The following is a 12,500-nucleotide window of genomic DNA, read 5'->3' on the forward strand; positions in this document are numbered from 1 at the left end:
TTAAAGTCAACATGAAGCATTTGTGCAGATTTACTTCACTAATTGCTGCAGTTCAATTGCAAATAATGTATTTCTAAATGAATTTGTAGGTGTGTTTTTTGGGGGGTTTTTTAGGACCGTGTTTGACTCGTGGGACTCGGGCGTCTTCAGGCGCTCAGCACAGAACTCAGAACGTTTTCCACGTATTACCTAGACTGCGGCGTGACAAGCTCAGCATCACGTGTGTAGTTTCAGTTTTAGCCGTGTGCGTTCCTTCTTTGCGTGCCCTGTCAATCGGGGGTTCACAGGAGAGCGTGCTGCCTGCGTATTATTCACTGGCCAATCACACTCATTTACCTGTAAGTCATGGATTATTTTGACGATATAACCAGACACCTACGACCAAGTTTATTTGCAGCTCCAAATGAATACTCTACTAAGAGCATTAAACTGTAGTAACCGTTAAAGAGCTGTGAACTGGTGTTATTTGCGCAGCCAAAAAACACGCACACAAATGTTATTGATATTTACATGGACAACGAATTCAGCTAATGGCTGAAAGAGGAGGAAAGGAGTGAATCAGACATAACATAACAATTTATTTTTCTGTTGGGTTACATAACGTACATTACCTTAGGTATTATGCATAACAAGCTCCCAACACATAACCTGGCGAAGCACATCAGCGATATCAGTATTTGTTGCTCGGCAGCGTTTGTGTTTATGTTTTTTTTCATCATTGTGCTGCGGAGTCTTGAAAAGGAGTTGCTCTTCGTATTCTTGTTTACCAAAATAATAGGTTGTGCAAACAAGTTATTTTCTTGTTATCCGCTGCATGTGAAAGATCCACACAATGCACAGGCTAAACAGCAAAGGAGAAAAAAAGGAAAAATCCTCCCAATTTTCCGTTTTTACTGTGCAAATAAAAATAATTGTTCATTCTCGGTGCTTGTTTGTGAAAAGAATGAGCCACAATTGAAGTAGAACATACGGAAATGTTCCTTCCTCGTCTCTGCCCCTCTCCGTCCTCATTACACACATAACCACACAGGCACAGACACGAGTGCACTTTACAGATGCTCCGGCCGCCCTTGGTCGCCGTCCTTCATTTTGATGTCGGGCCTAAAGTGTGACACAATGTGTGTAATCAAACTGTCGTCGTCCCGCCTCGCACGCGCATTTGCATGTAATTGCAGCCGAAGTTATCAGGTCTTTATCCTCATCCACTGCGTGTTACATGCCCTCCACTTCAGAAATCAGTTGAAAATAGAAACTTCCCCACTCGCGCAACTCAACCGTATCATTTGGGCTTCAAAGGGACGGAGCTCCCACCACCTCCCCCCGCGCTCCCCTCTGAATTCTTCCCTCGCCTCCTGGCTTCAGCTTCGGGCAGGTCCCCGCTCTCTGTCCTCCCCGGGAGAGTGGGAGTATCTGCTCCCCACTCCCACTTTCGCAGGTGCAGAGAGAGAAGAGAATGGAGTAACTTCCCGCCCTCCCCCATTGTGTGTTTGCGTGTGTGTGTGTGTGTGTGTGTGTGTGTGTGTGTGTGTGTGTGTGTGTGTGTGTGTGTGTGTGTGTGTGTGTGTGTGTGTGTGTGTGTGTGTGTTTGTTTGGCGATTGTGATAAAGCTGCTGACTCAGCCAGGGAATCGTTGGGATATTCTGTTACAGCAAATGGATTCCATATTAAAACGCTGACGCGGGGATTATTACACCATTCAGCTCCATCAGATATGTACAGTACCAAAGTGGTATTACACCTCTGCGCCTCGCCGGGTCATATTTCCTCTTAAGTAGACGTTTATATCTGGTGCGCTGCAGCGAAGGCGCTGAAAGGTGCGCCGTTCCGAGTTGTCTACCTGACATTGAAGGTTTTTCTTTTTTATTCATCAGTGACTGTTATAAGAGAAAATCTTTAAGTGTAAAAGAGATGAGCCAGAGTCATAATAGTTTTATTTATTTATTATTTATTTCAAAAGGTGTATTCAGCTTTTGTCCAAAACTACTCAGGGTTTATTAGTCTGATCAAACACACTTTGAAGGAGCCAGAGATTGAACCAATAACCTCCACGATTACTGACTGATGTACCGAGCAACGGCCGTAATACTTTACATATTTGCTTATATTTGGCTGTGTATTTTTGATTTACAATTCGCCTCTCATTTCTCATTTGATCATCCGTCGAGTCGTTTCATTCACACCTTGACCTGAGTCCCCCTGCGGTGAATCCAATTGATTCAACATGATTTGAAGAATACAAATATGCATTTATGAAAGGTCGTACAGCTGACAATGCATATCGAAGCAAGCAACGCGGTCGCCATGATGGAAGAAGTTTCGAGCCTGTAGGAATCTGTCTTTGAGCTCCAGAGATCCTGTGTGGAGACGGGAGAAGTTGCAGCATTATTGCGTACTTTGTGTAAAAACCTCAATTGTGTGTGTGTGTGTGTGTTTGTAGGTACCGTCTGGCGGGGCTGCCCGGGGACTACCAGGAGAAGAACATCAGCAGCCCAGAGACCAACTACTGTCTGCTGAAGGATCTGATCATCTGGACACAGTACCAGATCCAGGTGGCCGCCTACACCGGAGCCGGCCTGGGCGTCTACAGCAGCCCCGTCACAGAGTACACTCTGCAGGGAGGTGAGGAACCATGCGCGCGGGCATTTTATTTTTATATTTATCATTCACGGAGGCTAAAGCAAATGTACCAAGACATTCTCAGACATCATGATAATCATCGGTCCATACATACACACGTGTTACTGGACACCGGGATTATTGAATAAACATTTTAATAGTATTATCTTTCCATGCACACGTGGAATTACTACATTACTGCAGTAATTCACTGCTCAAAACGCTTCAGGGACCATGACCAGATTTTCCACCTAAACAAAGTGACTTAACTCCGGCTTTACCTGCCCAGATGTTTCCTTTTTACGTGACCAGACCAATGCATGTCAGACTGGAGTTAAAGTGAAAGACCCCCACGTGCGACCCAGGACACACTGCAGGCAAAGAGTGACTGTAATGCTCTATAAATATATTATATCATACATAATAGTGTAATAAACACTTGTTCTTTTAAACACGCCTACACAGAGGGACACGCTTTCGACTCGACAAAGGTAAATCAGTGGATCGGTTGTGAAAGAGGGAAGAGTGTAAAGGCTAGAGGAGAGGAGGTGGTCATAGGGGTAAATCTCACTGAAACACGTGCTCTTCTCTTCCTGACATTTATTCTAACAGTAAATTATCATTATTACGGATGGGCCCTGCCACACACACACACACACATGCCCACATGTGCACATAAAGCTCACAGTCATTATTGCAAGAGTTGGGGACAGGTTTATGGACTCAGGAGAGGGAGTCGGGCTCATTAATTATTCTAATGTGGTTTAATGGGAGTGGCTGCGATGGATTGGACCTTTCTCTCTCTCTCTCTCTCACTCACTGAGCTGAGAGGATGTGGTGGAACTCACCATTAGCATAACATTGTTCTTTTCCCACTCTCTCACGCACTTGTCATACTGTACATGCGTGGTACGATTCCCCCCCCCCCCCCCCCGAGGACAGAGTCTGGTGTTTTTCATCCGCAGCCGTGAGCTGAGCGGTGTTAGAAGCCCGTCCCCGGGTGTACAGTCAGCGCGGCATCTTGAAAATCAATTCATCTCCCTCCCTCCCTCTCTCTCTCTCTCTCTCATCCCCCGGTTCACGTTCTCTCTTTGTCTCACTATCTCGTGCCCTTCAGTGTGTCACTAGTCTTTGTTTCTCGGTCTCTGCTCTTTGCACTCTGTCTGCTCCCCCCCCGTTCCGGCTCACATATAAAATGTAAAGGGCACTCCCATCATGCAACAGTGCATTATCACTCTGTGGCTTTCTAGCATCAGCATAATCCCTTTTACAGTGTGCCCACCATAACGTAGTGTGCCTGCCAAACACACACACGTGAACAAATACATGCACACACACACACACATTTCACAGTTCCACCCTTCGCCCTCTTCTCTTTCTGGCTTGAGTTTTCGTCGTGGTTCCTTTTTTTCTTTCCCCCAACCAGCTGGTAGATTGCATATGACGCGCAGAGATTCACATCTAATGACACATTCTTACAAGATGTAGAAAAATCAACACAAGAGACAGCGGTTGAGTCTCAGGGTGTATGAATAAAATCCATCTCTCGCTTCTGAGAACCACACACGACATGTTTGAACCCTTGCTCACCACATTTACCTCCTTCCAGCCTCCGTTCCATTTTCTTTTCTTTTTCAAATCGATCAAACAACCCACCTTTCATAGGAAAAAAACCTGCTACGATATCGACAATATATATGCTAGACACGCAGCATTTATATCCCTCGACACTGTGTTTACTCTCTGGTGAACGACGGATGCCCTGTTCATACTTTATACACGCTTCAAGACGGACTTTTCAAAATTGTCACTATTCTGGATTAGTGAACTTTTTGTTGTTGAGTCATTTTAACTGAGATTCAAATTGAAACAGTTAAAAAGGGCAGAATGTCCTCGATTCGGTTTTTTTGCAGACGTCACGTGATTCGTCTGCGTCCGTTGGCCACGCCTCTTTGAAATCGAGAGGTCCCAGACTAAAAAGAGTATTTGTCTGGGATACTGAATTTTTCGAGTTTTTCTTTTCTTTTAGCCATACAAAAGACTTGATTTTTTCGTTTTGTCTAATGTGTTTTTTTTTTTCTCATCCATCTCTCGTGTCCTCCAACTCTACAGGAAAGCAATACTGAATAGTTTAAGTGTCCAATTAAAGTTAAATATTAATGCAGATCAAGTGTCACGATTCTTGTGTCCAATACATTGTGTTTTTTCAGCCGATAAATCACGATGTGCCGTGCGGCGACATCATCTGGGTAATAAAGGTGGACAGGGCTGCTTGGTTAGGAGAATAATGTGGCTGCAGGACTGAACCAACAAATCAAGTGGGCGAATCTAACTTTCTCTGGCCGCTGCCTGCACGCCGCCTCCTGAGGTCACCGACTGAAAGGCTGCATAGATTTAGTTTATCATTTTAGATGTCTCCGTGAGCCGCCGCTGCTCAGAATCAGTCTGGCTGATGGGTCAGTTCCCTCAATCTCCCTCAGTCGCTCCTACGGTAATGATATGCAAAATACATAAATGCAAACTACAATAGATGGGATGGATTTTATTGAGGAATTAGGTCCTTTTTATTTTGTGGCAAGGAATAGAAGGAGAGGTTTGGCATTTAGCTTCTGCAAGCTTTGCAGAATTTTTTAATTAAAAAAAATGAACTCATTCTCAACATTAAATATTGAAATATGGTGCCAGTGTGAGATATTCCAAACCACTGCTTCGTAAAAGAGTAAGAGCACAACTCTGTGGAAAAAGCTGTTTGTTTATTCCTGCAGCTCTGGGCTCCAGGTCTGTTACTGTACATGTTCTTTTCTTGTGTATCCAAGCACACTTCCTCTTCTTCTTCCATTTGGTGGACCCGTCGCGACTAAACACTGTGTGTGTGTGTGTGTGTGTGTGTGTGTTTATCTTTGTTTAGTTCCCACCGCACCTCCGCAGGAAGTGGAAGTTGTAGCTATCAACTCGACCACCATCCGCTTCACATGGAACCCTCCACCTCAGCAGTTTATCAACGGCATCAACCAGGGATACAAGGTAAGCGTCTGGATGAATGCTCACCTCACGACACTGTGTGTGACAAAAGTCCCTGTAGTCAATGTCAGACATGTTAGAGGACAGGAGCAGAAGAAAAAACACTTTGGGTTCAATAGAACAAAAAGAAAGAGTTCATACCTTCAGGCTCTCACCTGTGTGTTTGCATGAAAAGGTAAATTCTAAGTTTGTTCGCATAAAAGCTGAAAATATATATCAGAATCCAAACGATATTTGATTTATTATTTCTATGATGAAATACTTTTCATCGCATCATTTTCTTCCTCAAAAGAATTATATATCATCCACACTTTGTCTGTGCGCAGGTGTGTGAGCAATCTTTTGTGGTGGGGGTGGGGGGGGGGCTCTCTTTCGGCTCAAAGGTCGCGTGCTGCTTCGCTCCTGTTTACCCACGCACTCAGCGGAGCCGAGCGCGGTGAGGTGTAGAAAGAAAGGAGGGGATTAAATTTGGGGTGGGAAAAAAAAAAGAAAGAAGGTGTTTAGAAAATAGGAGCAAAAGGACTCGGGCAAAGTGAGAGATGATAGAAAAAGGAAAAGGAGGCTGCGAGCAGGATAACGGGGAGCAGGGTGAGAGCGAGGGATTGAATGGTGTGAGGGATCTATATGCACGAGTTCTGGCATTTGATTTATTCTTCACTTGTGTTGTGCCAACCCGACCCCTAAGGGACTGATTAGCATGACAAAGAAAACTCACTGGGTCCGTGTGCATGTGTGCGTGTGCAGAGAGTCTGGATGTTGGTGTCTTTGTTGGTTGATAAATACTGTATGGTTTTTCCGTCTGTTTGATGTGGCTGCATGTCTGATGTTGCCTGTGCACGCAGGCGCTCACCACTCCACGTCAGCGCCATCCTTACGTGGATGTGCATCTCTGGCTTCTGCGTCGCGCCGGCTAGAGGACAGCAGATAATGATATTAATTAAAAGAGGATATGAAGCAAAGCCTCATCTCATTTCACCCCCACAGTTCAGCGAATACATACAATACCCGTAATAATATAGCTGAAAACTGATTGTTGACTCGGAGCCAGTTCTGAGTTTCACCTGCACCGTCTTGACACCGCCTCATGTCTCAGTGCTACCTGAGTTAGAGACACTGACTGCAGTTTTCATCATCATCCTCGATCTGCGCTTAGTGACTCATAAATGGGCTTTATTCTAACAGAAGAACAGAGCAATAGTTATTCATTAATCACATTGCCTTCGGCCTGAGTTCTCCAGGTTCGTCGTCTGTGCGAAGGAGGTGTACGTACAGTGTGTCTGCGAAGGTTGTCAGACGTCCACGTCATGGTAGGTGTTAGTGCCTCACAAAGGCAACCGGACTCACCCGAGGCCCTTGAAGACGTTTCGTCTCGCGTCTGAAAGGCTTCTGATCTGAAGAAGCCTTTCAGACGCAAGGCGAGACGTCATCGAGTGCTTTACCTCTGTGTAGCACTGCTTAGTGTATTTATGGTAAAAAAAAAAACATCTACAGAGAAAAAAAAGAAATTGAAAAAGACTTAGCACCAGCCCAGTATAGAGAAACTTTTGCCATTGGACTGAGGCAACACGGCCTTTAAAAGCGGACTGGCATCAGATGCCTGATGAAATGTGCCGGATCAGCACATTTTTACTGCACCCAAAATGTTCCGCGCTGATAATGAATTACAATAGAAAATGATTTGATACCGTGACAAACTGGGTGCAGTGCCGCACCCTTTGGGCAGACGGGGGGGAAGGCAGCCAATCAACTGTCGCTGGGCATCACCAGCTTCTCCCCAATGGCAGGACAAAGGGTGCGTTTTTTTTTAACCGGTTCCCATCGCAGATTGTAGAGAGGATAAAAAAAACAGTGTGTACAGTGGAACTGCATTTACATTGTTAGTATATTTGGTAACACTCAAGAGTCCCCACGAAGAAACGGGGCGCGTTGTGAGATTGTGTTTCGATAGCACAAAGTTTCATGCAAAAGTTTGGCAAGTACCGACTTCATAGAGATGCTTTCGGATGATTCCGTATAACCAAGTGTACAGTTGTTCCCAATAAAGTGCTGGCTACGTGCAAATTGGAAAGGTGTTCAAATAGATGGATATTGAATAGATATTCTACTGTTATGATCGGTCATTGTACTTTATTTCAGGTCGCCTGACTGGGTGACAACAGGTGAAATTTTTGCCTGTACAGCTACTTCATTTACAGTATTTTGTCTGTCCCTATCAAATAAAACAAATAGATGGAATTAGTCTAAGTAGCGAGTACAGTGGTAGATACTCTCTTAAAACACAATCTAGACAGAAAACCTCAGTATTTCAGTTTCTTTTTCTGTCTAATGAAGTAATCTAACACACACACACACACACACACACACACACACACTGGGTTGGAAGTAGTGGGGAGGAACATTTTTTTTCAAACGTTTTCAATAGTTCTACAAACGCCAGATTACATTCACTGATTCGCAAGCAATTCTTCCAACAACTGACAGCTGTAGTTGTAGTTAATAGGTACTTTCTTTTAGAAGTCCTACGCTGCCCATGTGTAGTAATAATAGGGATTTATAGTGTGGAGGGCGAATTTTGAGAAAGAATTACACTTGAATGGGTCTCTTTGGCCTTTCACTGCTGACGAGCGCGGCAGGAGATCGTCCCAGTGAGCCGCGTTCGCACCCACAGAAACATCTCCCGAGCACTGAGTGGCGTCTGGGTAGGAGAGCAACGCAGGAGGCAGGACATGGCCCTAATTACGCCGCGGAACACGCTTCACCTATGCATTCCATATTTCACCGGTGGGGGGGGGGGGCCTGGCAGGGAAAAATGTGCGGCGCAACATTTGCGGACAGTCGCTCGCTCACATACAGCACCGGGGGCCTTCGGTTCATGTTGTGAGAGCAGCTCCAGTCTGCCCAGTGTTGGCAACCGTTGTCATCCGTTGGGCAGAGTATGAGGAAGAAATCAGACGCACGGGTCAGAGTTTCCAATGTCGGCGAACGCTCGTGCAAAACGCAGCTTTGCTTTTCACACCTACTGATGATGCGGCAATAACAAATGTGTGTTGATGAACAGCCCACCCGACAATATGCTATATTGAATTCAATTATCATATGAAGTTGTTTTTTTGGCCCTGCGTGTACACACGCACCACTAACCCATTGCACTGCTTCATTCAGATGAGAATGTGGCTCAGAGTGAACATGTGAGCCAGTTTTTTTTTCTCTCTACTCTTAATACGGGCTCTATATTTAGCGTCGCCCGGGGCTTATTTCTCATAATGAATATGTAGGTGTTCGCTCTTCACCGTTTGTTTTTCGTGGCTGGAGCAATAACGCAAATAAAGCCACTGTGGCTCTGAATACAAAACGAGTCCCACAATGGAGACGAGTTAACTTTTCATTAGGCGCTAAGTTGGACTGATAATCAAACTTCGTGTTTGTCCTCAGATGGTGTTATGACTGGTGGCGGAAATTTATGTTAAGTGGTGCATCCACACGTAAATAAAAGCCTGAATTTGAATGTGCTTGGAATAAAGATGTTTTTCCTTCTTTTTTTTACCCTGGGAGTAAATGAATATTGTTTTGCCATTTTCACATATTTGCGAGTGCCAGAAAATATGACGTGACAAGAAACCTCTTGAGTATTAGCCCTAATTTGAACAGATTCACCATATTCCATACTGTTCCCCAAATAAGTTCTGTCTCATGAATATAGTCTGAATAATACGATTTGGATTCATTAGCCTGAAGCAAGTGCTGTTGAGTCAAATTCATGACTTAACAAAAACTGGAAATAAGACAACAACTAAAATAACTGGGATGAGCATTATTTTTTTTTGTGGGGGGGACGGGACTTAGGATGTCTACAATGATTTTTCCTTGTTTTTTGTACACAGCTGCTGGTCTGGCCGGAGCAGAGTGCAGAGGACCTCATCGTTGTGACCATCACCCCGGACTACCCGGGTTCACGCCACACGGGGTTGGTCAGCGGACTCAAGAAGTTCACCTGGTATTTCGGCGCCACCCTCTGCTTCACGACGCCCGGAGACGGCCCCCGCAGCCCGCCCACCCTGCTGCAGACGCACGAGGACAGTGAGTCCACGCGCACAAAGAACACTATCGGCTTCTCCTATGAGCGATGAGGGAAATGTATTGACTCGCTGTGTGCTCGGTCCAGCTGTTTCTGTCAGTGGGATACGCAACGGCACTCACAATATCAACTCTCCAACACCCCCCCCCCCCCCCCCCTTTATTTTTCCTCCAGTGTGTCTTTTAAAGGGGAATTGATTCACATGTTTTCCGGCACACTGGCATTTATAGCCCAGTGTTCCATGGACAAACATAATAGCGGGCCGCTCCCTGTCGCAAGTACACGTGGCACCGTCAAACAAACACAATAGCCTATAGGCAGACAGACAAGCAATTATTAACAGCCTGCAATTATCGAGTGGGAAAGGGATATTAGAAGCCAAGTGCACGCACACACTAACACGCGTCACATGCACACACACACACACATGCACACACAGCCGAGGACAGGTATTGATTGGGTGCTGGGGCGTGTTGCAGGGTTAACGGCGGGTGTAATTCTTGCTTGATGATAGCGTGATAGCGCTGTGTGTGTGTGTGTGTGTGTGTGCACTTGCGTGCGCACATACCTATCCAATGGTGGACTTCACAGTTATTACACACCCAACAACAGTGGACCGGCGAGCTAGCAGGGGACTATAGGTCCGCTGTTAGTCGTTCTGTATATCATGCCGTAATAATGTCGAAAAACTCTATAACTCTTTAATGCATTTTAATTTTAGCCAAAGACGGGGCCTCGCAGTTCGTACTGAACGTTGGAGCGGGGATTGTAACGACACCCTGAGATCCTTAGAATCACTGGTGGCCCCCAATTTAGTTTGAAAACTGCGGGGCTGCGTTTTAGTCTGGTAAACAGACTAAAACGGTAAACTGAACCCGGAGCCCAAATGAATCAAACTTCCAAGCAATCGTCAGACTTTGAGTGCTGATCTTCAAAATTCACTGCAGATCCTAAGGATCGAAACCTCAAGGCCTCAAAACTCCAGGGTAGTGGTCCCCCTATTCCCGTGAACCATTTGAACACACGTGGATGTCCTTTGGATATTGGACTTCAAAACTCAATGTGCAGTACAACAAGTCACCCGAGGATCCACCAGCAAAACCTCGGAATGGTCCTGTCACTCCAGTGCTCTTCCGCTTGGCCACCATGATCCGCCAAAGGAGGAGAGACTCCCAAAGGAAACGAGGGAAACGGTTGTTAGGTAAATAGCTCAGCTTGTCAGCGGACTGCCTGGAAGTTGTTGGCTTCAGTCTTTATGAAGCTCAGTGAATTTCGAAGGCCGACACCGAAGAGCAAAGACTCAAATGCTCTAGGAAATACAGGCTCATAAGTGTCGGACCGAACGGCTCACGATGTTGCAAATGTTTCATTTTGCGGTTGCGCGGCTCGTCCAGCGGCTCCCCTGGTGACGAGCGTGAGCTACAAACAGGGCTAAATCCTTATAGCAGCAAGCAGAGCTGAATCCAGCCCAGGCCCCTTTGCCGCGCATCATCCCCATGCATTTCTCTAATAAAGCTGAAATACTCAAAAGGAGAAATTTTCAGGTTCAGCCCTCAAGTAACTTATTGAATTTTGATGTCGGACTTCCAAGGAAGGACAAGAAAGGTCCAAGGCACACAGCTCAAAGGAAAAGCAAAGAGGTGTCCGACCAAACGGCTCAGGGTGTTTTAATGTTGCTCTGAAGTTCTGAGGTTGCGGGTTCGGTCCTCAGCTAATTCCAACATCCAGATGAAAAGGCCGACGGACTGAAGGGATTGAGCTTAAGTGTCTCTGACCAAATAACTTTTGTGTTTGTTAGAGGAATGCTTGGAAGTCCTCGGGATGGGGGTTCAATCCCCACGGGACTCTGTGGATTTCCAATTCAAAAGTGCAGACTGAAAAGCTCTGTGAGAAGCTGCCAGTTCAATCGGTAGTGTCTATATTCATGTGCTCCCCCCCCCCCCCCCCCCCCCTTATCAGATTTCAAAGGAAAATAAAATTATGAAAGAAAAATGTTGTATTTCTTTTTTGTATTTTTTTTTTTCAAAACGACTTGACATAGTGGTTCACATTCGGTCGGCACCAGTCCGCCGTTTGTAAGGTAGCAATGTGTGTGTGTGTGTGTGTGTGTGTGTGTGTGTGTGTGTGTGTGTGTGTGTGTGCGCGTGCGTGCATGCGCAGCAGAAGGGTTAGAGAGCCATGGATGAAATGAGAAACGACAGGCATGCGTGCACCCGAATGTGTGTGTGCTGGTCAATGCAGATGTGATTACGAAGTGGTCTGTGAAGCTGAAGAGCAGCAGGTAATGGGCTGCGTAAACAATGTGTGTGTGTGTGTGTGTGTGTGTGTGTGCCTGCGCAGGAAAAAAAAGAAACACTGATTCCTGAGGTGACTGCAGAAACGGTTAAAAATATAACCTGTGATATACGTGAAGCATTTTTTTAATTCTCTTTCAGCACCTGGACCTGTTCGTCGGCTGAGCTTCTCTGAGATCTTGGACACGTCTCTCAGAGTCAGCTGGGCGGAGCCCGAAGACCGGAACGGCATCGTTATCGGTAAGAGCCTCACCACAACAAGAGTGCGCCAACATTTAAAACAGCTCTGAGTCACTCTGGGCGCAGGCGAAACGGAGGGAAGGTAAAACGGTGTTCGCGTACATGTACGAATGACTTTGTGAGGATGCACAGCTGGTTTCCCTACGAGTGTGTGTGTGTGTGCGTGTGTGTGCGTGTGTGCGTGTGTGTTCGTTCACGCGGCCGCTTCATGTCCAACATCCATCAGGCACCTGCACAACCAGAGCACAGTCTTA

The 12,500-nt window shown here is 45.8% G+C and overlaps 1 protein-coding gene across 2 annotated transcripts in view; it reads left to right on the forward strand.

Annotated features, from left to right (window-relative positions):
• Nucleotides 1–12,500, forward strand: part of LOC118312688 (protein sidekick-1-like) — a 224,814-nt gene that overhangs the window by 168,696 nt on the left and 43,618 nt on the right. For both annotated transcript variants that reach the window (XM_035637508.2, XM_035637509.2), the window contains 4 exons: nucleotides 2,438–2,619; nucleotides 5,525–5,640; nucleotides 9,519–9,714; nucleotides 12,148–12,246. In XM_035637508.2, the coding sequence (XP_035493401.2) occupies nucleotides 2,438–2,619; nucleotides 5,525–5,640; nucleotides 9,519–9,714; nucleotides 12,148–12,246 (593 nt within the window). The remainder of the gene's footprint in view (nucleotides 1–2,437; nucleotides 2,620–5,524; nucleotides 5,641–9,518; nucleotides 9,715–12,147; nucleotides 12,247–12,500) is intronic.

This window comes from Scophthalmus maximus, chromosome 8 (assembly GCF_022379125.1).
Source record: "Scophthalmus maximus strain ysfricsl-2021 chromosome 8, ASM2237912v1, whole genome shotgun sequence".
In the NCBI taxonomy this organism is placed as follows: Eukaryota; Metazoa; Chordata; class Actinopteri; order Pleuronectiformes; family Scophthalmidae; genus Scophthalmus; species Scophthalmus maximus.